General features: G+C 35.1%; 1 protein-coding gene and 1 long non-coding RNA gene across 2 annotated transcripts; both read left to right on the top strand.

Moving 5' to 3' along the window:
* The first annotated feature begins 223 nt into the window (after nt 1-223).
* Nucleotides 224-16,377, top strand: parvab (parvin, alpha b). Its single transcript, XM_051114632.1, has 13 exons — nt 224-516; nt 4,014-4,103; nt 4,197-4,267; nt 4,554-4,656; nt 4,751-4,891; nt 5,882-5,997; nt 6,340-6,398; nt 8,228-8,247; nt 8,522-8,583; nt 8,672-8,740; nt 8,824-8,925; nt 11,387-11,459; nt 15,215-16,377. The coding sequence occupies exons 1-13, from the start codon at nt 396-398 to the stop codon at nt 15,289-15,291; spliced, it is 1,104 nt and encodes a 367-aa protein (XP_050970589.1). The 5' UTR covers nt 224-395; the 3' UTR covers nt 15,292-16,377.
* A 3,161-nt stretch (nt 16,378-19,538) lies between these two features.
* LOC127168082 (uncharacterized) lies at nt 19,539-22,946 on the top strand. The gene is made up of 5 exons (XR_007828073.1): nt 19,539-19,748; nt 20,306-20,366; nt 20,606-20,751; nt 20,844-20,916; nt 21,942-22,946. It is a non-coding gene; the product is annotated as an uncharacterized LOC127168082 (long non-coding RNA).
* Nucleotides 22,947-23,668: the final 722 nt, after the last annotated feature.

The following is a 23,668-nucleotide window of genomic DNA, read 5'->3' as shown; positions in this document are numbered from 1 at the left end:
TTTTGCTGTATTTTGAATCAAATAAATGCAGGCTTGGTGAGCAGAAGAGACTTAAAAAAAAAAAAAAAAACATTAAAAACTTTAACAATCTTCCTGTTCAAAATCTTTTGACTGGTACTGTATTACGGCATATAATAAACGTGAAATAATATGGCAAAACAGACGCTGATAAGAAATGACGGTAAACCTCTAAAGTGAAAGTAGCGTTCGTTCAGTCAGTCACTGAAGGCGGAACTGGGAAACGCTCTGTCTGAAGGGAAGCAAGAGAGAGTCATTACACGAATATTTGGAATTCCACTTCCGTTTGTTGGAATTCAAGAAGTCTCCACAACTTTAAATCAGCTATTCGTTCTGCACGTCTAGATAAGAGGCGCATTTATTGTGTTGCTTATCAAATGGCTTCTTCACCGCAGAAATCACCGTCCTCACCGAAATCGCCTTCCTCCAGAAAGAAAGATGACTCTTTTCTTGGGAAACTTGGAGGAACTTTATCAAGAAGGAAAAAGGCAAAAGAAGGTGTGAATTCAACTTAAATCCATGGATAGCCGATGTCTCTCTGATATTATGCTATCTTGTTCCCGTGCATGTCAAAGAAATATCTCTGCTCTTTTCAGCTCACTGATGTTTAGGCATGTATCTTTCAGATTACTATATATACTTCTGAACACTCGTGCTGTATATTTGTTTCGTTTTATTTTTAAAGTTTAGTACGTGCTACAGAAATGCAGTCACATTAAATACCTACATATAAATAAAAATTAAACATACGGTATAGTAATTACTGTAAGTTATGCATAGGTGCTTTTAATCTCAGAAAGATCTTTCTTTCTTTCTTTCTTTCTTTCTTTCTTTCTTAATTTTTCTTTTTTCTTTTGTCATGTTTTTTTTCTTCTGACAATGTGAAATGTCACTGTTGTTGATATACAGTAGACTCAGCTATGTGAGTGTTTACACAAGGCTGCAAGTCTCCACTGTGACCATATAAGGAAGTGAAGTGGCTCTTACACACTCATTGTAAGAGGTTGGGTAAATAAGAAAATATTATTCCCTATTTTAACATTAAAATTATGAATATAATCTTACAGTAACTATACTGTGAGAAACGTTTCTTTACATTTAACTTAATTGAGAAAAATTGCTACTGGACATAATAATATTTTAGAGATTCAATGCTTTCAGTTTACTTTATTAGTAATGATATTTAAAGATTTAAACCTGTGCTGAAAATCTTTTACCTAATTTAAAATTGCAAGAAATTGCTTGTCATTTTTGACCACCGCAAGTACAACAAGATGGAACAACAACAACGAAAAATGAAATCACTTGGTTTTGGTTTTTTGGTCCCAAGTGAAAAGAGACAGATTTTATTTGCTGGCATGTTTATTTGAAGATTTAGACATTCACTGACTAAAAGAAGACAGAAAGAACCTCAAACCACAACTGGAAGTACAAACTGGCACCCCAAGGGAAATAAAAAAAAGTCAGAAGTTTATTTACAAGCTGTAAATCAGCTGTCATGCATATGTTCCAAACCTGCAAGTTCATTGGAAAGCCAAGAAGTTGCTTCCCTTGCCCTCAAATGACCCTGTTTAAGACATGTTAGAAGCAGCCATGGCAGGATTCAGTGTTGATTAAAAACAGGATGTCGATATCTCTAGGGATCTGTACCGATTCTTCTTCTGGACTGCCTCTCACAGGGATGTGCTGCAGCATTGCTTTAGTGATTGGCCAGTATTGATGGGGCCACTGGGCAGATGGAGACAGAGAGGGTGTTTAGAAGATCACCTGCATGAGGGCTGGTTGAGACACCACATGTTCCGATTCACAGGATGGCAGACAGGGTCAATTAAATGAAAGATTCAATGGAACAGCAAGATTTAGAGGCTTAATCTATAAGCATTAACTATCACTAATGTGTTAACAGGTTTGAGAGTTGCATGTCCAGTGTTCACTATAGCAGCAGAAAGCCGTCTAATGACACATTTGCCACTGACAGCATATACATGTTAACGGAGTAAATAGCAATCCCTTGCAAAACACAAATGCACTTAAATATATTAAATTCTATATATTTTTGAAAATGGTACTTGCAAAAAATATATTAATTAATAAAAGGTCACTCAATTGTACTTGAGATTACAGTTTCATAACTGTTTCTTAGCATACTGTATATACACTTTAAAAAAAAAGTAATTACATCATAATTTGTCAATTTAAAATTTTTATTTTAATAGATTTTTTTAATAATGATGAGTTGACTAAGGTACCAAAGCACAGGCAAAGTACTTCATTATAATTAGAAAATTAAAATTAAATATATTTTAAATGTATTAAATTGCAACTTCATTATTAGAAATGTGTAATTACAAATATATTTACAAAGGTACACTACCAGTAAAAAGATTTTTTTAAGTGTTTTTTTTTTTTTTTTATCTGCCAAAAATTATACACTGTACCATTTCAAAGTTTGGAGTCAGTATAATTTATTTTTAGGGGGGGAAATTAGAAAGCTTTAATTTGATCAAAAGTGATGATAAAGACATTTATAATGGTACAAAAGATTTCTGTTTCAGATAAATACAGTTCTTCTGAACTTTGTGTTCATCAAAGAAACCTGATAAAATTCTACTACTGTTTTCAACATAATAATAATAATTAATGTTTTTTGACAAGCAAATCATATTAGAATGATTTTTGAAGGATCATGTGAATAGAGTAATAATGCTAAAAATTTAGCTTTGAAATCACAGTAATAAATGACATTTTAAAATATATTTAAATAGAAAACAGTTTTTTTTTTTTTTAAAATCGTAAACATATTTGAAATATTATACAGTAAAAATGTTACTGTTTTTGCTGTACTTTGGATCAAATAAAAACGTTTGACTGGTAGTGTATTACATAGAGATTACAGTAATGAATATTTAGTTTACCATAAGTGATTGTCAATAGATCTGGCAGCCCACCATATGTTTAAAGACGATAAAAGTAACTATGAAATTACATATAAAGTTTTGCTTTAGTCTTGCCTAAGCGGTTTTAAAGATCAACTTTATGCATTTAATATACATTTAATCAAAAATACAGTTTTATTTAATGGTAAATAACATGCTATGTGAAAAAATTACATTCAGTCACTAAAGTAAATTGTTTTAACATTTCTTTTTAAGTACTCTTATTAAAGTGCATTTTATTTTTTATGAGAACATGAGAATTATAATACTGCAAATGGTTTGCATAGTTGTCTTTGCATATTATGAGTATATTATGCAATACTGGAAATACTTATATTTTATTATTTAAATATTACATATTTTAAAAAATACAAAAAATATATGTTATGTAAAATTATTAATCAAATATTTAGAAAAACATATTTCAATATTTAGTATAAAATTCCCTCTTCAACTTCAACATAATGTTGAAATGTTTTTTTTTAAATAGTGTATTCTCATTTTTTATTTTGAGGAATATTGCACAATTTATTGATTGAAGCTCTGAGTTGTAGTTCTTTTGTTAAGCTGAACGTGTTCAGGGATGAATGCATAGCATTAAATAAGACACTTTGAGTAGCCCCCTCCCCACCTAGGCCAATACTGCATAACTGACCTCCAGCGATGAGAGGCACAGCTTCAAAAGAGCTGTGTGTTCAGCTCTGCCAGAAGTCTGAGAATTGCTGCTAGATGACACTACATTTTATGAGGTCATAGCATAAAGTGCACTACATATTTTTAATATTTTATTCCTCAGATTGACTGCCAATATTAATCAAGGTTTTGTGCATCAGTGATGATTTTTCACTCTCTGGGGGACAGAAATCCACAGTTGGAGAGGTTCAGCTTAGGGTCAGTAAAAGGTCTTGAATTCAGAGTTCTGAAAAATACAGTATTTTTTATAGTGCATTGAATCGTATGAAGGAGAATTCTGTTTTTCATGACACGAAGCATAAAGTGGCCTTTTCAATTTCATTTGTATCATACGTTATTGATATACTGATGCATTTCGTTTCATAGTGTCTGAGCTTCAGGAAGAGGGAATGAATGCGATTAACCTGCCTCTCAGCCCCACACCATTTGAGCTGGACCCTGAAGACACCATGCTTGGTACAGTTTCTCAACACAAATGATGATTCAGACTTGTACTACACAGCCTGTGTCATACTAAAAGCTGCTGTTTGTCCGTTTGTCTCTCAAAAGATGAGAATGAAGTACGTACCATGGTTGATCCCAACTCAAGAAACGATCCCAAACTCCAAGAGCTAATGAAGGTAAATCAGCTCCAACATGATATAATACAACTCCTTCTTCAAGCTTCTTCATATGTGTTGGGTTTTTTTTAAGATGTTCACTGAGAGCTTCAACTTGCAACAAAATTATTCAGTGCTGTACATAATTACATTTATAATTGCATATATAATACTTAAGCAAGCAATGATGATTAACTTGTAACTTGTAAGCGTAGTTTTGCGGTGCAGTGGTTTTTTAACATGCATTTTCAATTAGTAATTTTTCTAAGGTCCCAAGCATCTCCACTTCTCCGGTCTTTCATGACAGGTGCTCATTGATTGGATCAATGACGTGTTGGTGGGAGAGCGAATCATTGTTAAGGATCTATCTGAAGACCTCTATGATGGGCAGGTTCTTCAAAAACTATTCGGTGAGAAATCTGTGCTGGAAAAGAGCCTATATTGTTGTTCTAGTAAGACCCAGTACTCTATTGTGTAACCTATAAATTGTGTATTTATTACCAGAGAACCTGGAGGGAGAGAAGCTGAATGTGGCTGAGGTGACTCAGTGTGAGATCGCTCAGAAACAGAAGCTGCAGACCGTTCTGGAAAAGATCAATGATGCTCTCAAAGTTCCCTCCAGGAACATTAAATGGAATGTTGACTGTATGTTGGCCTCTTTTTTCATTTGTGTGATATTTTTTATACACTTTATTACTATTCATTGCCTGCTATCTCTCCCTTTTGCAACAGTTTATTTGTTATCTTTTTAATGCCAATTTTGGTCACTGGGTTGATCAATGATTCTGATTTTACATTAGAAATGAAGACCCAATACAGTTTATTGTACAAAAGCAAAAACATGAAACTGACCCAAAAATGAACTTTTGCTGAAAATGTACTTTTCTTCAGGCCATCCAAGATGTAGATGATTTTGTGTCTTCTAAAATGGAGAAATTTATCTTTACATCACTTGCTCACCAATGGATCCTCTGCAGTGAATGGGTGCCGTCAGAATGAGAGTTGATTAAATGATTTTGAACTTCCAAAATGTAGTTTAAATGCAGCTTCAAAGGGCTCTAAACGATCCCAGCTGAGGAAGAAGGGTCTTATCCAGTGAAACGATCAGTCATTTTTTTTCAGAAAATAAAAATTTGTTTACGAGCACAAAAGCTCGTGTAGCACAGGCTCTGGGATGTGCATTCACGTACTATTGAATCACGTCGGAAGGTCGTGAGAAATTAGAGAGGTGTGGATTACCTGTGGATTATTGTGGATGTTTTTATCAGCTGTCTTCTCCATTTTAGAAGACACAAACTCATCTATGTTATTTTTTGGGTGAATTACTTATTTAATAACAGGATCCACTTGTGAATGTGACTTTATTGTGCAGTTATTTTTTTATTTATATTATTTATGTTTTTGTTATAAATTGCATTTAGCAATACTTTTCCTTGCCCTTGCTGCCAGTAATTGGACAATTTTTGGGTTGCAACCCACCAGCTGAGAATCACTGATGGATATAACATAAACATACATTTTAGCATGTTTAATTGTTGACCTTTCTTTTCATTGTAATGAATGTAGAATTTGTATAGATTCAGAAGGCATTTCAGCTTTTGCTCCTGCTGTTTATTCTTTTTGTGTATTTCTCAGCTGTTCATGCTAAGAACATTGTGGCCATTCTTCACCTGCTGGTGGCTCTTTCTCAGCATTTCCGGGCCCCTATCAGACTGCCAGACCATGTGTCCATTCAAGTTGTAGTGGTCCAGGTGCTTTTATTTTCTGTTCTTAATTTTTAGCTTTTTCATTCGCTTTATGCTTCTCAGTTGCCATACTGTTTTATTTAAGGGTTTTGTCACAATGGACTTTAATTCTGAAACATGAGTGAATTTCTGTGTAAATGATCATAAATTAATTCTAATGTACAGTAATTTGTCTCACCGTGGCAATTAACATAAGAATATTATTTTACATTTACACCGATATTCACTATGCTTGTGTATAGTAGTAACAAATGCAGAAATGTTAGCATGGTAATTTCTGAAAAAAGATTATAAACTGTTCCTTGCTCTTTTCACATTATTTAGTAAAATGTTTCATTATCCCAACAGAAACGAGAGGGAATACTTCAGTCTCGGCAGATTCAGGAGGAAATTACAGGCAACATAGGGTATGTTTTTTTTCCAATTCATTATGGTATTGCAAATAAAACTCTACGTTGTTTTATGTTTTAATCTTTTGTCGCACTTTAAAGGTTCACAATGTGTTGAATAACATACTAAAACACATGTAAAGTACCCTTAAAATTATAATTAAATTTAACTGTATTGCTTTATTTGATATGTAGTTAATATGACATTCGATCAGTTAAAAGTTTAAACGTACTAAATTACAGATTCAGTTTATCATTACAAATGTTTAATTACATATTTTTTAATAGATGACATACAAGTTTTAATAGTTACCCCTTAAGTGTCACCAGCCATCCAGCAGGCCCAATGGCGCTCTTTTTTTGGCGTCAATTTTCTCTATTGCATATTTTAGTAATCATCATAAAATTGATATAATGATAAAAATCCATGCAGTGATTTTTAAATAATCTGCAAAAATAATATCCAAAAATAATAACGCCCTAAATAAAATCTCACAGGAACCTCTAATTTTTTTTTCTATCAACTTCAAATTTGGAACATAATTTATTTAGACATAAGGCTTTAATTGTATAGCAGTTTTGAATTCAAAAATATTTTGTAAAATATTTATTTTATGTATTATACAGTGCATGATCTTTACAGTAAATTTAAACGTGTAACTTTTTGATATTTTTTGATTACTGCCTTAATCTGCAGATTGTCTTCTTCAATTTTCGGTATTCCAAAGCATTCATGAATTATAAGATTTAAGTTTGGATAGTACACTTACACGTCTATGTTCAAAAATGGGGGGTGGCACTTAAAGGGTTAAACTACATTTTAGTTGCTTGTGAGTATATTCTGCATATTTCTAAGATATACATACAAATAATTATGAAACTGCATAAAAAAGTCCAAATTTAGTGTGTCATAAATAAATAAACAAACACCTAAGGTCGACTGATTGCATTTAATATAAATTGTTTGGCATTGTTACATTCAGTTTGCACTTAAGTATATTCTTTTTAAAGTATTTTATTTTTATAATAAGTACTCTTTTTAAAAGTATGCTAAAGTTAGCATTCTTATTTTATTTGTTTTTACAAGGGAATGCACTATAATGTCAATCTTTAAAACCGTCATCCTTCATATGCTATAAATGCATTTATAATGCTAATACCTTTTGCAAAAGTATAAACAATAAGCCTAACAGAAAATGGGAATATAAAGCAGATATTGTATTGTTTAATATGTTTGGATTATGTGTTATAGTAGAAAGTAAACAGGGATCCAGTGGCTGGAACATGTACTGACATGCCAGTCATGGAGCTGTGGTGTACAGGGTGTGTATGTGTGTGTGTGTGTCGTGATCTGGATCCTCCTGCTTCTGAGCAGCTTTGCAGCGGTTCTAGAGGTTGAGCATCGGAGCCGTTGCTCTGCCAGCTCTCCACTGCTGCTGCTGATTAACAGCGGTCCAGCGGGCTCAAATCAGCTTGGGAGATAAGGCAGAGAGCAGCTCCTTGGCTGCTGATGTGGACTCGGGCAGCAGCTGCTAAGACATGCCTCTGCCGGGGTGGAATTGACTGTGTGGAGACGAGCCGCTGCTGGGCAGACGTCCACTAGGCCAATATCCTGGAACCCGGTTCTGTTTGATCGGCCCGCTCTTGGGACCGGAGCATCCCCTTCCCCCCTAATCTTTTTGTTTGCCTTTCATCCTGGCACTCTTGATATGTCCCTCTGAATTTGGTTATTATTTTGCCATTTAGACTGTTTGCAAAACCCTTTCATTCAAACGTAAATAGATTGTTGATCTTATTTGTTTGCCAAATTGATATTGAAATAATAATGCTTTTTTCCTTCCCCACAGGGCATTGTCTGGAAGATATGGTGTGTATTATATATAATTTGCACATTTTAAATTAATTTACAGTGTTTTTTACAGTTAAGCCATACAAACGCCACTACAAGAGATATTTAGAAATATTAGTTTAAAGTTAAATAGGTTTAGCATTTTTTTGCAGGTGCCTCTTGATTTAATATTTTTGTATAGCTTTAGTGTCCAAATACCTTTTGGGTCCATTGTACATACAAAAATAACATCTGACTTACTGTATGTTCTCTAGTGCTGTCTGCATATGAAAAATGATGTCTTATTTCACAGAGCGTGACGCCTTTGATACCCTTTTTGACCATGCGCCAGATAAACTGAATGTGGTGAAAAAGGCAAGAGCAGATTGCACACTATTTCTTGAGAGGTTTTACAAATGGAGGGCTTTGACTCTTTGACTCTGATCTCTTGGTCTTCTTTCAGACTCTTATCACATTTGTGAATAAGCACTTAAACAAGTTGAATCTGGAGGTGTCAGAGCTGGAAACTCAGGTAAAGTGATCACGACATGACTTGAATATCAGTAGAGAGAGATATCCAAAAACTAAAATGTCAGTGTTTGTGATTCCTTGTAGTTTGCTGATGGCGTGTACCTGGTCTTACTGATGGGACTCCTAGAAGGATACTTTGTGCCCCTCTATAGCTTCTTCCTCATCCCTGAAAATTTTGATCATAAGGTACTGCAAATTTCTGTGAAATTTCTCTGACTTTACTTAGCTAATGTGACATATTTATGAGCAAAATGGCTTTAACAAGAAAAAATGTAAAATGTTATTAGTCAGTTATTAACTGTGAAAATGTGAAAAGTGAGACTGGACAATAGTTGACCCATAATACTCACCCTCATGTCATTCCAAACCCACTTTCATTCACCTTCCAAACACAAATTTTAAAGATATTTTTAATGAAACTTGTCAGATGTACTGTGCCTTGCGAAAGTATTCAAACCCTTTTTTTTTTTTCATGTTTTATGTTGCAGCCTAAAACAGTTTTAAATTACTTTTTTCCCCACATCAGTGTACACTCAATATACCATAATGACAAAGCACTAAACAGGTTTGTAACAACTTTGCAACAAGTTTAATAGAAATAAACAACTTTAATAATTTCGTTGCATAAGTATCCATACCCTTTTCATGAGACACTTGAAATTTAGATCAGAAGCAAACTCAATCCTCTCCTCAGTGAAGACACATGAAGACCCACTTGGAATTTGCAACAAACCACCTAAAGAACTCTCAGACTGTGAGAAACAAGATTATCTGCTCTGATGAACCTCAATTCCAAGCATCTTGTATGGAGGAAACCAGGCACTGCTCATCACCTGCACAGTAGCATACCAAAAGTAAAGTGTGGTGGTAGCAGCATCATGCTGTGGGGATGTTTTTCAGCGACAAGCACTGAAGGACTCTTCAGAGTGGAAGGAAAGCTTAACAAAGTTAAATATAGAGATAGCCTTAATGAAACCTAGTCCAGAGCCTTCAGAACCTCAGACTGGGCAAAAGGTTCACCTTCCAACAGGACAGTGACCCTAAGGACACAGCAAGAGTGGCTTATAGACAACTCTCTGAATGTAGTTTTGAACCCAATCATTTCTGGAGAAACCTGAAAATGTCTGCCAGACCCCATCCATGCTGACAGAGCTTGATAGGTGAAGAGAGACGAGGAGAAAAATGGCAGATATTTGGCAGATGTGCCAAATGCACATGAAGTGCTTGAGACAACTTGTCGCATCATACCCAAAAAGACTTGAGGCTGTAAAGGGGCTTCAACTAAGTATTGAGCTAAGGGTATGAATACTTATGCAATGTACTTATTTCAGTGTTGTATTTTTAATAAATTTGCAAAGTTGTTAAAAACCTGTTTTGTGCTTTGTCATTATGGTGTATGGAGTGTAGACTGATGTGGGAAAAAAGTAATTTAAAGCAGTTTAACATAAGGCTGCAGCATAACAAAATGTGAAAATAATTAAGGATGGATACTTTAGCAAGGCACTGTATGTTCAAACTTGCTTGTGTAATATGCCAAGAACAAACCTCAAACAAGCATGTTTACTCTTTCATTTTCTATATTTGATGTTCTCTATTTATGTGATTTGATTAATGTTTATGTAAATAATAATATAAATTGAATCTGTTCATCATACAGTACAAAGCTATCATATCTCTTTGGAAGACTTGATTCATATGGATTACTTTTACAATGCCTTTATAGAACTTTTTGAAATGTAAAAAGTTTTGTGGAATAGATTTTTAAACAGGGGACAGAATTTATTTATTTATTTATTTATTCATTAAAGTATACAATGTCCAATAAACTATATTAAAAATATATGGATTAACACACTAACAGCAAAACATTGTAAGTGAACTTTGGTTTTATGCTGATTTTAATACATCATTTGTGTAAAAAATGTGTACAAAAAAAAAAAAAAATTCCTAAGTTATCTGTCCATGTCCATTCCTATTTATCTGTCCATGGACCTTTACAGACTCCTGGGGGTTCATGAACTGATACAGTACATTACACATTATATACTAAAGCAATAAGCCCCAGAAGCCGTGGTTTACAGTGAATTTATAATAGCTAAGGGGCAATGATCGTCATGACATGAGGTGCGAAGCCTTAGCTGTTATAAATTCACTGTAAACCACGGCTTCACGGGCCTTATTGCTTTTATAAAATGGTTATTCCATATATCTAGTAAGGCAGGGGTTCTCAACCCCGGTCCTGGAGATCGACCTTCCTGCAGAGTTCACCTCCAACCCTGACCAAACACACCTGAACCAGCTAATTTGGATCTGAAGGAGCACTTGATAATTACAGACAGGTGTGTTTTATTAGGGTTGGAACTAAACTCTGCAGGAAGGTCGATCTCCAGGAACAGGGTTGGGCACCCCTGTAGTAAGGTTTCACAAAATGAAACAGAGCAAATAAAGTGTAATAAATAAAAACAGTGTTCTTCCACCAAGCAATGTAGTTCCTCAGAAACAGTTGTGGTTGCAACAAAGTGGTTGCCAAGCTACACACAAAAGTAAACAAAGGTGTTTGTTTGTACAGTAATTTACAACAGCTTTGAATGTTGTTGATTTCTCATTGCCACTTAATTACAGTGTTGTTTTGCATTGTATGCATTAGGTGCACAATGTTTCATTCTCCTTTGAACTGATGCAAGATGGCAATATGGAAAAGCCAAAGCCTAGGCCAGAAGGTAAATATTTTTGCTCTACTAAGACTGGCTTTGTGTAGTATGTTTCACAGTGCTTGATTTCTACAGAAATAGTCATGGCGTGTTGCCTGATTGCAGTAGTTTATTGTAAAGAAGATTTGCCATGTGTATCAGTGTAATGATCTTCTCAGTGCCTCTTGTACTATTGCTGTTGAACTTAAATGAATATGAGACTAGTCACCAGATGGGGCTGAAGTTATGCTGTAGTTGCTTTACTCAAAAGGTTTAGTGAATGTCCCAAATGCATGCTGCATTGACAATTGCATTTCATTTGTTGCAGCAGACATTCTCGGTGTAATCACAGGGCTTAAACAGCATCTGGTTAATTTGGCGCAGATGATCTAACTGAGAATAAACCTCATGGGTGGTTCTCACTAAATGAGGTTTAATGCAAAATACTTTAATGCCATAAAATGTGTTGCTGTTATTAGTGGTGATTGTTAAGGCAAGCATCACTATCATTGCTCATTGCAGGGTGAAGGATTTTAATAGAGACTAGATCATGATATTAACATGAGCGTGGGCTCTTTTTACTTGGGCCATTGCACTTTGTACATCACTACAATAGTGACAAACAACTGTGCACCTTAAAGGAGAAGTCCACTTCCAGAACAAAAATTGACAGATAATGTACTCACCCCTTGTCATCCAAGATGTTCATGTCTTTCTTTCTTCAGCTGTAAAGAAATTATGTTTTTTTGGGGAAAACATTTCAGGATTTTTCTCCATATAATGGACTGCTATGGTCCCCCGAGTTTGAACTTCCAAAATGCAGTTTAAATGTGGCTTCAAATGATCCCAAATGCGGTTGTAAATGATCCCAGCCGAAGAAGAAGTGTCTTATGCAGCAAAACGATCGGTTATTTTCATTAAAATAATAAAATTTATACTTTTTAATGTCAAACGCTTGTCTTGTCTCACTCTGCCTGAACGTTTTTTTTCCCGGTTTGTCACAGTTAGGGTATGTCGATAAAATTCCCATCTCATGTTCTCCCTCAACTTATCACTGTTTTACCATTTTTGTTGAGGGTGTTTGATCTTCTTTGCATGTTCACTTTGCAAAGACTGTGTCGGTACTGCAGCGATGTAGGATGATTTTGAAATGATTTTTGAAGTTGAGGGAGAAAATACGATTGGAGTTTTTCGACATACTCTAACTGTCTTGAGTCAGAATACACAGAGTTCAGGCAGAGCAAGACAAGATGAGCGTTTGAGATTAAAAAGTATTTAAATGAAAATAACCGATCGTTTCGCTAGATAAGACCCTTCTTCCTCAGCTGAGATTGTTTGAAGCCACATCTAAACTGCATTTTGGAAGTTCAAAATCGGGGCACCATATCAGTCCATTATATGGAGAAAAATGCTGAAATGTTTAACTCAAGAAACATAATTTCTTTACGTCTAAAGAAAAACAGACATGAAAATCTTGGATGACAAGGGGGTGAGTACATTATATGTAAATTGTTGTTCTGGAAGTGGACTTCTCCTTTAACACCCTAACAAGCATTCAGAACACCTTAGAAATTGCTTGGTGAATAAGAAGTTGACACAAGGTGAGGCCATAGTGTTTATTTATTTATTTATTTATTTTAAGTCAATAAAGATTTTATGTTGACATTTCTATAGAAGTGTAAGTATATATCTAGTATATATTAAAGTGTATATTTTATTAAATAGTTTTAGATTCTAGGGTAACACTGTAGTTTACAAACCAATTCTCATTGTCAAGTAATTGCTTATAAACATGCTTATTCCTAGCATATGGGTTGTTTATTTTTTACTTATAAAGCACATATTAAAGCCTTATTCTGTATGACCACATTATAGATCCTTTACCCCTCCCTATTACTTAAACTTCACAACTACCTTACTAAATAGTAATAAGCAGTAATTTGGAGCACACTGAGGCAAAGTTAATAGTTAGTTAATAAAGAGAACTAAAACTAAAGTGTGACCAGATTCAGTGTAACTTATCTCATTGGACACTTTTAACTTCCTCAAAGTATTTAAAGTGGTCTTCGGATGCAAAAGTCGCTTTTACTGTACATGTTGTTTGAACATAAATGTGTGTTGGCAGTGTGTGTATGCAACCACCCTATTATGATAAAAATCCACCAAGTGGTATTTTTGTGATCTTTGTAAGAAATCCCCTTTTCAAATCAAGCAATTCTCAGCTTCTTCTTGTCTTCTTGACATCACGCCGACAAAGGTCGCTCCCTCAATAGTTGATTGACATGACCGTCTTACCTTAGACTCGCCCTGACTGAGCTGTGAACAGTCCTACACCGACGGCCATTGTGTCGACTTCGGTGCAGGGGTAGACAAGAATGTCTCCGATAGAGCTATTGAGGTATTCTGTTGTTGGATGTAATAATGAACATAATGGTCGTCATTTACTCCCAACAGAGCTGAGCTGAAGATGCAGAGGATTAACTTAACTTTTGTTTTAGAAGGAAATGCGTGAGTATAAGGGATTCATCAGATGCCCATTTTCCAAGTTGATATGATTCTTTAGGGTCTTAATGAAAAGTCTATAATATACTTTGGTTAAAAATTCTCAATGGTAGTGTAAAACAACACCCTTTTTACCTTGTCAAAATCAGCTCTGCAAAAATCATCCCATTCTGGTCGAGGTTGCTTTAAATGCAAATGAGCTCTGCTCACCCCACCCCTCTCTTCTCTCTGTGGAATGAGGAGCCTGTTTACTTTAGCCACATTTAGCCACGTTTAGCCGCTAAACTTGCTAACTAGCACATTATTAGGAAGGGTGATCGCAAAGATTCATAAAAAAAACCCCTTATACTTACTTCTGTTGTAAGTGAAACTGGATCACGAATGATTCACGTGAACATAGGCAGATATATGTAGATCAGGAGGCGCATTCCCTTCACAAACAAACATAATCCACTGCATCTTCAGCAGCTCAGATGTCGGGAGTAAATGACGACCACTACGTTCATTATTACATCCAACAACACAACACCTCAATTGCTCAATTCTTGTCTAACTTACATCCCTGCTCCAGCATCAAATATCGTGGGAGCGGCCTCTGTCTGTGTGATGCCACAACAACAGGCATCCGAGAATGGCTCGATTTGAAAAAGGGAATATTATTTTTACAGATTATTTAAAAACCACTGCATGGATTTTTATCATTATAGGGCAGATGTGTACATACACTGCCAACACACATTAATGTTCAAACAACATGTAAAAGTGAAATTAACATCCAATGACCCCTTTAAAAATGTGCTAGTTAGCAAGTTTCGTGGCTAAATGCGGCTAACGTAAACAGACCGGCTCGTCTTCCCACAGTGGAGAGGGGCGGGGTGAGTACAGCTCATTAGCATTTAAAGGAAAATGCAATAGAATGGGTTGTTTTGAACAGGGCTGATTTTGACAAGGTAAAAAGGGTGTTTTTTACACTACCACTGAGAAATTTTAACAAAAGTATGTTATAGACTTCTCATTAAGATCCTAAAGAATCTTATCAACTTGTGGAAAATGGGCATCCGATGACCCCTTTAATGTCAGTACTGAAAAATTTGCTCCAATATAGTGATGGTGAGCGTTCCTCTTCAACGAATGTGGAAATCTAGTTGTTAATGTGTTTTAGAAGCAGCATTTGACAGGTATGTTGAGAAAGGAAAGATAATCTTTCATGAAATGAACAGTGTACACAGTCACCTCACACTACATACCATAATCATGATCGGATCTTTTATGTGTCTCCTCAGACATTGTCAACTGTGACCTCAAGTCCACACTGAGGGTCCTCTACAACCTCTTCACCAAGTACAGGAATGTGGAGTGACAGAGAAGCTCTACCCGGCAGAAATGTCTTGATTTAATCAAACTACCAAAATGCTCAACCCACAGATATCACATCCTTATCAGTATTTTTATTTTTTGTATTTCTTTTTTATGTTTAAAATTGAGTATGTATATTTATTCAGTCCACAAGATGATTTAAAAATATATCATTTTATGATGAATATGGTCATGAAAATATATGGAATATATTGTAATATCATTGTATTTTGTTTTCCCTGCTTGATTTTCGTGTACATTTTTTCCAAATCACTGGTCACTTTGCTATTTTTGCTATAATGGTGTCACACACTGTCTTTGATCAGCATTATCAATGCACTAGCAATGCCAAGCTACTGGGTTTGAGTCCGAGGAGATGCATGAACTGATCAGCTGTCTACCTGAATGCAATGTAAGTCACATGGATTTGTCTACCAAATGCATAAATTTGTATAATATATTTTTTTTATGATAGCAGAAATGTTCATATAATAAAAATGAATTGCTGTACTATGAGAAATATCAGACAGTGGGAGAATTATATTCCATGCACAAGTTTCTAGACTTATTTTAATGTTTTATTTTGAGCATGATTGGAAAATGAACCTTTTATGAATTCACCACATGTAACTATTTCCTGTGTACCATAAACGGAAAACCATCTAAAGAAGAGGAATCTTCTCTCACACTTTCACAAAGAAAACCACCCTTTAGTTGATTATCAATCACCACTTACATAGAATATTTGTACACTGTAAAAGAAATTCTGTAAAATTTACAGTAAAAAAAAAAAAAAAAAAAAAAAAAAAAAACGGCAGCTGTGGTTGCCAGAATTTTACACAAAAAAAATACGGTAGCAGCATTTTAGGTTTTATGGTTTTAACTTAAATTTACAGTTAAATACCGTCATTTCATTAACTGATATAGGCCTAATGTTAATATACCAACCTACTGAAGTACAGAAATCCATTTTGCACCTTTGTAATATACTGATATCCACCAAATTTAAATAATAACATATATAGAAGGTGCACAGTGTCACAATGTACTCACCCCCTTGTCATCCAAGATGTTCATGTCTTTCTTTCTTCAGTCATAAGGAAATTATGTTTTTTGGGGAAAACATTTCAGCATTTTTTCTCGGACTGCTATGGTGCCCCGAGTTTGAACTTCCAAAATTCCGTTTAAATGTGGCTTCGAACGATCCCAAATGCAGTTGTAAGCGATCCCAGCCGAGGAAGAGGGGTCTTATGTAGCGAAACGATTGGTTATTTTCATAAAAATAATACAATTTATATAATTTTAAAAGTCAAACGCTCATCTTGTCTTATCCTCTCCCTGAACTCTGTGTATTCTAGCTCAAGACAGTTCAAGACAAAACTCCAATCGTATTTTCTCCCTCAACTTCAAAATCGTTCTATATCACTGTTTTAACTGTTTTGTTAAGGGTGTTTGATCTTCTTTGCATGTTCACTTTGCAAAGACTGTGTCGGTACTTCTGCAGCGATGTAGGATGATTTTGAAATGATTTTTGAAGTTGAGGGAGAAAATACGAGTTTTTCGACATACCCTAACTGTCTTGAACCAGAATACACAGAGTAAGACAAGACGAGCGTTTGAAATTATTATTTTTTTAAAGAATATAACTGATCGTTTCGCTAGATAAGACCCTTCTTCCTCAGCTGGGATCATTTACAACAGCATTTGGGATCGTTTGAAGCCGCATTTAAACTGCATTTTGGAAGTTCAAACTCGGGGCACCATATCAGTCCATTATATGGAGAAAAATGCTGAAATGTTTTCCTCAAAAAACATAATTTCTTTACGACTGAAGAAAGAAAGACATGAACATCTTGGATGACAAGGGGGTGAGTACATTATCTGTAAATTGTTGTTTTGAAAGTGGAGTTCTCCTTTCATTTCTTTGACATGTTCTGCATATAGTGATGCTTTATAAAAACCATTCCTAAAAGTTGTACACTACCAGTCAATTGTTTAAGAACAGTAAGATGTTTAATGTTTTTTTAAAGAACTATTTTCTGCTCACCAAGCCTGCATTTATTTGATCCAAAATAGAGCAAAAGCAGTAATATCGTGAAATATTTAGAAATAGAAATAGAAAGTTAGACCCCCCCCCAAGAACTTTGACACAATTTGAACACTGTATAGATGTGACATTGGACCACATTCATAAAACAAATGCTGAAATCTGTATGTCATACGTATTGAACTGAATGCAATGATTTATGCAAGAATGGTTTTAGGGTTTACACAAATTCTTTTTAATAAATTTGCTCAGGTTTCATGAATACATGTTTGAGGCCTTTTCTGTGCATACAGACACATTTCACTCATGTGAAGGTTTTTGTGAATAGTCAGCTATATACATTCAGTCTAAAGGCCACATTAACAAAATTCCAGAGAAAAGGTCCATTGTGAAAAGTGTAGTGTATATAAATCCCAGCTCACTTAGTAGTCACTTTCAAACCAGGCAGGAAATTTGAACATGAGCAAAATCTGCATTAGTAACTACTTTACCAAAGCTAAATTTGGTAGTTGTTTAAGGTTACTACTTTCTACAGTGTATGTGGAGTTGTGAGACAAAAAATGAACAGTACAGTCCAGTGCAGAAACCTGTTTTCTTTAGTAATTTCACAGAAAGTCTCATAGTGAGAAAGAACAGAAGTATCAGAGCAGTCCTAAAAATTGTAGGTTGTCTGTCTGTTGGTCTTTTTTCTTTTTTCTGCCTTGAAGCTTCTAAATTGCAGACCCGCATTGCAGCCTGTCCGGCATATGAAGTGTTTTGAAAAATAATGTACTCCTATCATATACTTTGGCTGGTGTTAAGTGGTGGTGTTAAATACGAAACATGTGTTTAGGAGAGTCTGCAACAATTGCCTTTCGATAAACCTTTGTTCTGACGCGTTTTCTGCTGCCCCATTATCACTAGAGGTAGGGGATTAAGTGGCGAGCGCTTCTTCATCAGAGAAGCGCCTTTGAGAGCAGAAATAACAGAGAAGAACACCTGTGCAATCGAGCGTCCTACGCGAAGGTGTCCTGAATAGTGGTGTCCCCACCATTAGCAACCTGCTGCAATTACCTTCCCCTGAGTTTCCTTCTGATCCCTCCCTTCATAATATCAAACAAGACCATGAGCTCGTTTCAGCTTCACCGAGCCAGAAGCGCTGTTTACTCACAAATACAAAAGGGTGAGGCGAGGAGCCACTGAAATAGCTGCTAAATGCTTGACTCTCACTGGCCAAGCATCTGATCTGAGCTTCTATTGATTTGTACTAAAGATCCTGGTCATTACGAGTAATTGATTCCAGCATCTAAGCAGTGTCTTTAGAGGATTATTAGAAGGCCTCTGGCATTTATTCCCACCAGAGAGTGCTTTTGAAGCTTTTTTTCATGTTAAATTTTATTAGCAAGGGGCTTGTGTTAGTAGAATGGAAATTGCAATGGGCTAGTGTGTTTAAACCTTTTTAAATAAAATGTAGCGATGAAATCTTACAGCTAAGATCATGACATTAAGGTTTAGGTGGCCTTGTGTAGCAAGACCTTCAAATGGTGGTCTGTAGGCATGATGTACTGCCATACTGTATGTTAAATGAACTAGCATTTTAGCTTCCGGTTCCTTCGTCCCTAAGTCAATGTTTTTTGTAAGGTCTATGGTGAAGCTCAAGATATTTTCACATTTTAGTTTTTTTAAAGCTTTTACTTATCTCAAGAAAGACAATTGCTAACAATTGGCTAAATGGGACTACAGAGGTTGTCGGGGACATTAAATGTCATCACAAAACTAAGGTGACCATATTTTAGTTAGCAACAAGAGGACAGTGGGGGATGGATGCGTAGTGTGTGTGGGGGGTGGGGGATTGAGTAGCTCAATGACCATATCCCATACCAAAACTCAAAATATTTAATTTCCATACTTAAAATGTATATTTTACAGTCACCTCTGAGCAGACTGATCATAAACACAGCTAAAAGGCTGTCACCAAAAGTGGCCATCACAAAACTTAAAGGGGTCATCGGACGCAAACATTAATGTGTGTTGGCAGTGTATGTACATTCTCAGATGCCTGTCAGTGTGGCGTTACACCGACAGAGGCCGCTCCCATGATAGTTGTTTGACATGAGATATTGACATACACTGAAAAAAGTGCACAAGGCATGTCATTACTCTAAAGAATTTGTTATACTTGAGCTAACTCAAAACATTTGATCTTCTGTCTAGCCATCAGTGTAATGTAAAAAGTTTGGTTGATTTAAATTAAAAGTAAGTCTTGTTAGTGTAAAGTAAATACATTTCTGTAAATTAAATTAAAAATATTGGTTTCCATTGTCACGTGACTTCTAACGTCATCCGTGGTCGTGCGTGTCGACGTTCAGCTTTCCGCCATCTTGTTATACCGCATGGATGAACTCGGCGTGGTAAAACGGGAATCAAGAAAATTGGTAAGTAATTTTAAACATACGTTTGGACTTATTATTAACATTATACATATATGATTTCATAAAATATTATGTTGTACTGTTGTTTTACATACAGTTAGTATTACTAGTTTGACGGCTCTAACTCTGTAACTCTAAACAAGTAAACTGCTTGAGGTGAGATGGATTGATATTGAAATGTAGTATAAATACTGTTTCGGGTATGCTGGAGTGCGATACATCAGCGTGCATGTACTTTATGGATGGCGCCGTCATGTATAATGTACATGCACGCTTCAGACGCTTTGTATGGACTTAACGTTGTTATTAAGCTTTATTATTATGATGATTTTTATTGATTTATTATGAAGCTCGCGTTCGCAAGGTATTCGCTGTCCTTACATGTAGAGTCTCTCATTTATGATTAATGTTAACACATTACGTTAGTTTAACCAAACACGTCTTTAGTGATGTGCCTAAACACTTATTTTAACGTATCGCGTCGACCAGCTTACCCAGTAAAGAAGTCGTCTGTTTACTTTTATGTGAGCCAGTTTGTTATTTCTCTTTGTCTTTTGTAGGATGGGGTACAGCTGAACAACAATTATGACAGGTTTTGAATAAACCAGTCACATGAAAAACGTAAGTAATTTGCACCTTTTAATTATTGCTTTATCTAAAAATGTTAAAATGTAAGTGACTAATCCTGAATTTTCATAGTTTTTACCATGGGATTGTAGTATGTAGTGTTTTTGAAAATGTCTTGGGTGCCTTAATTATACCTTTTGTTGTTTAATGCTTTGTGTATATATGTATTTTTAAAACTAGTTCTCAAAGTGAAATCATTTTTTTCCTGAAGTCTATGTTTCTCTTTCTTACAGATTAATGCCGAATTTTTGCGCATCACGACCCTACATTTACAATCGAGAATTATGGCCTCTTTGGACAGACAGAGCTCTTAGCTTCTCCAGGTTATTAGGAGCAAAGGTGGAGTCCTCCATGAAAAAACGTTCAAGTTATGGATCAGGTATTGGTTGCATGCGAAAAAAAATTGCTTGTGGCAATCAATTTAGTAGTGTTTTGGTCTAATAAAAACAATACACCTTGAACATTTTGTAGAGTCTGGACATATGCATCAGAATAGATCATGTACCTTGGTGAAGATGCAAGCTGTCTGATCAAAGAATACCAGGTAATGTAGACAATGCAAACTACTGAAATTTTCTCCAACCATGTTTGCCATAAAGTTATATTTCACTACCAAATCAACATTTCCCCATGTTTTACTCGCCCTCAAGGCATCCTATCTGAATATGGTTATATTCTTGAAGAACAATACAGGCAAAGTTATAATCCTACATATCATTTTACTTCCAAGAGGTAGAATGGGAGTGAATTGTTGACTTTTTGAAGCTTCAAATAGTGCATCTGTCGATCAAAAAAACTGCTCGACACGGCTCTGTGGTTTTAGCAAAGGTCTTCTCAAGCCTTGAGGGTGAGTAAAACGTAGGGAAATTTTGATTTGGTAGTGACATATCGCTTTAAAGCAGTTGAAGTAATTGTTTTATCATTTACACATCAGCCTGTGTGACTTTCTTCCACAGAACACAAAAGAATATATTTTGAAGAATGTTGTTAAGAGCCCCCCATTCACTTGCATTGGTTTTGTGTCCATACAATAATAGTGAATGGGGGCTGTGCTGTTCTGTTACCAACACTGTTCAAAATTCTGCAGAGGACGGTAATTCACACAGGTTTGAAATGACAAGATGGCGTGTAAATCATGACTGTGAACTACTCCTTTAAAAGGGGTTGGTTCACCCAAAAATGCATTTTCAACACTGTTGAGTAGATTGATAATTGCCACTGATTGGCCATTGTGGTACTGCACTTAACAAATATTTCTGTAATTGTCTACAATGGTCAACATGTGAGTGTTTGATTGTACACGTGTTTAAGTTTTTAAAAGCATTTTCAAAGCCAAAGAGAGTGTAAAAGTACGTCTTCATCCGAAAATGAAAATTTTGTCATCACTCACTCTACTCTTGTAATAAACCGTACAAATTTAATTTTTACATTGAACACAAATGAAGATATTTTAATGTAAATTGCAACACATGTTTGGGCTCTACATTGACCTCCATAATAACAAATTATAATAATAATTTTTTTTCTTCCAAAGTCCCTCAATTATTCTCTGTTCTTGTATGTTTTTAGGCTGACCAGAGGGAGGTAGCGGAGAGAGAATTTGAAAAGACCACCATGGCATTTTTTGTAATCCGTGAAAGTGATGCTCTTAGTTGTGCACTGGACATTTCCATTGTCACTGACGGTGTGGAAGTACTAAATGAGTTGCTCTCTGTTGCATGTGCTTGTGCCATAATGTTTGGACACATTTATGCACTGAACTTAAAATATCCTGAAGGACTCAAATATACCTTTGAGGCCTTTCAAAAATAATCATGGACATAGAGAGTAAGCAGATGAGCCGAAGGGTGCAGAACCTCTCTTCAAAGCTGCAGGAGTACATTTGTTTCCTTTGACCCAGCTACAGTGTTCTGCTGATGGTAAATTTCTTTGAAGATGTTGGACTGTATAAAGCCTTTTATACAAAGTTAACTGTACTACTGTTTACTAAACCTGATTTGTTTTATCTATAAGTTGTGTTATCTAGGGTTTGTTAAATAGTTTACCCAAAAATGAAAATTCTTTCTTTGTTTACTCATCCTTAAGCTATTCAAGTATTTAACTTTAATTAAATTTGGTTCAGAGACATTTTATGACAATTTTGATAAGTTTGAGATAATTGAGATAAGTTTCATTTTGGGGTAAACTATTCCATGAAGGTGAAAATAATTTTTTGTAATTTATTTTTTTATTTTTACCATTGGCTAATTTGGTAGGTATTTTATTAAAAGTGTTTGGTTTTACACTGCCCATTTTAAACCAGTTTTCTAAGTGACTGTTCATGGAAAGATTGCATGTTTCTCGTTGAAACGATAACTGATTCTTATGGTGAATCTACATTTTATCCAGTGTGTCTATGTATATGGATACTAAAAACTGTTATACAGTATGTTTTTATAACAATACTATACACATGGTAGAGATTATGATAAAAATTGTCAAGTTTATGATGTTTATATTGTTTATTGGTATGAGGATACTGTACACATTGTACAAAAAATTGTATTATGAGAAAATAAATTGTCAGAAGTTTGATGCTTGAAGTCATTCATCTTTGATGATAAAATTACAGATTCTGAAAGTAAATAAATTTATTTGTATTACATTTATATTTTGAGTTGTATTTGGTTGGATGTAAAGTAAAATAATTAAGTTAATACAAAGAGAAAACATTACCACAAAGTATAATTTAAGATTTTATTAAACTTAAAAACTTTACTTGATTCAAAGATACTTTTTGCTTTGGCTAAGTAATGGATAGTTAATTCTTTTCAAAGTAAAAATTTAACGTTGATAAAAAGTAAAGTAATTAGATATAACAAGTTGACGCAAAATTTTTACTTTGATCCAATGAAACACTTTTTTCAGTGTGCCTCAGATCAGCTGTAACAGTCCGACCCCCATTCTTTCGATGCCGGAGCAGGGATGTAAGTTAGACAAGAATATCTCTGACTGAGCGACTGAAGTGTTGTGTTGCTGGATGTAATAATGAACATAGTGGTTCTCATTTACTTCCGACATCTAAACCGCTGAAGATGCACATTACATTTGTTTGTGAAGAGAATGCACCTCCCAATCTACATAAATGCATCTATGTTCGCGCAAATCATTCGTGATCCAGCTTGACTTACAGCAGAAGTGAGTGTAAGTTTTTTTTTATGAATCTCTGCAATCACCTTTCCTAATAACATGCTAGTTAGCAAGTTTCGCAGGTAAACGTGCTAAATGCGGCTAAAGTAAACACACTCTCAGAGCAG

Source organism: Labeo rohita, chromosome 7, assembly GCF_022985175.1.
Source record: "Labeo rohita strain BAU-BD-2019 chromosome 7, IGBB_LRoh.1.0, whole genome shotgun sequence".
NCBI classification, from domain to species: domain Eukaryota; kingdom Metazoa; phylum Chordata; class Actinopteri; order Cypriniformes; family Cyprinidae; genus Labeo; species Labeo rohita.
The sequence above is the reverse complement of the archived record's forward strand: the minus strand, read 5'-3'. Positions and strand labels throughout refer to the sequence as shown.

What these genes read in the sequence shown, in the direction of transcription:
- parvab (XM_051114632.1), top strand. Translation starts at nt 396, where the DNA reads ATGGCTTCTTCACCGCAGAAATCACCGTCCTCACCGAAATCGCCTTCC. An exon ending in GGCATTGTCTGGAAGATATG is followed by an intron (nt 8,248 to 8,521) that starts GTGTGTATTATA and finishes CTTATTTCACAG; the next exon opens with AGCGTGACGCCTTTGATACC. An exon ending in CTGAAAATTTTGATCATAAG is followed by an intron (nt 8,926 to 11,386) that starts GTACTGCAAATT and finishes TGTATGCATTAG; the next exon opens with GTGCACAATGTTTCATTCTC.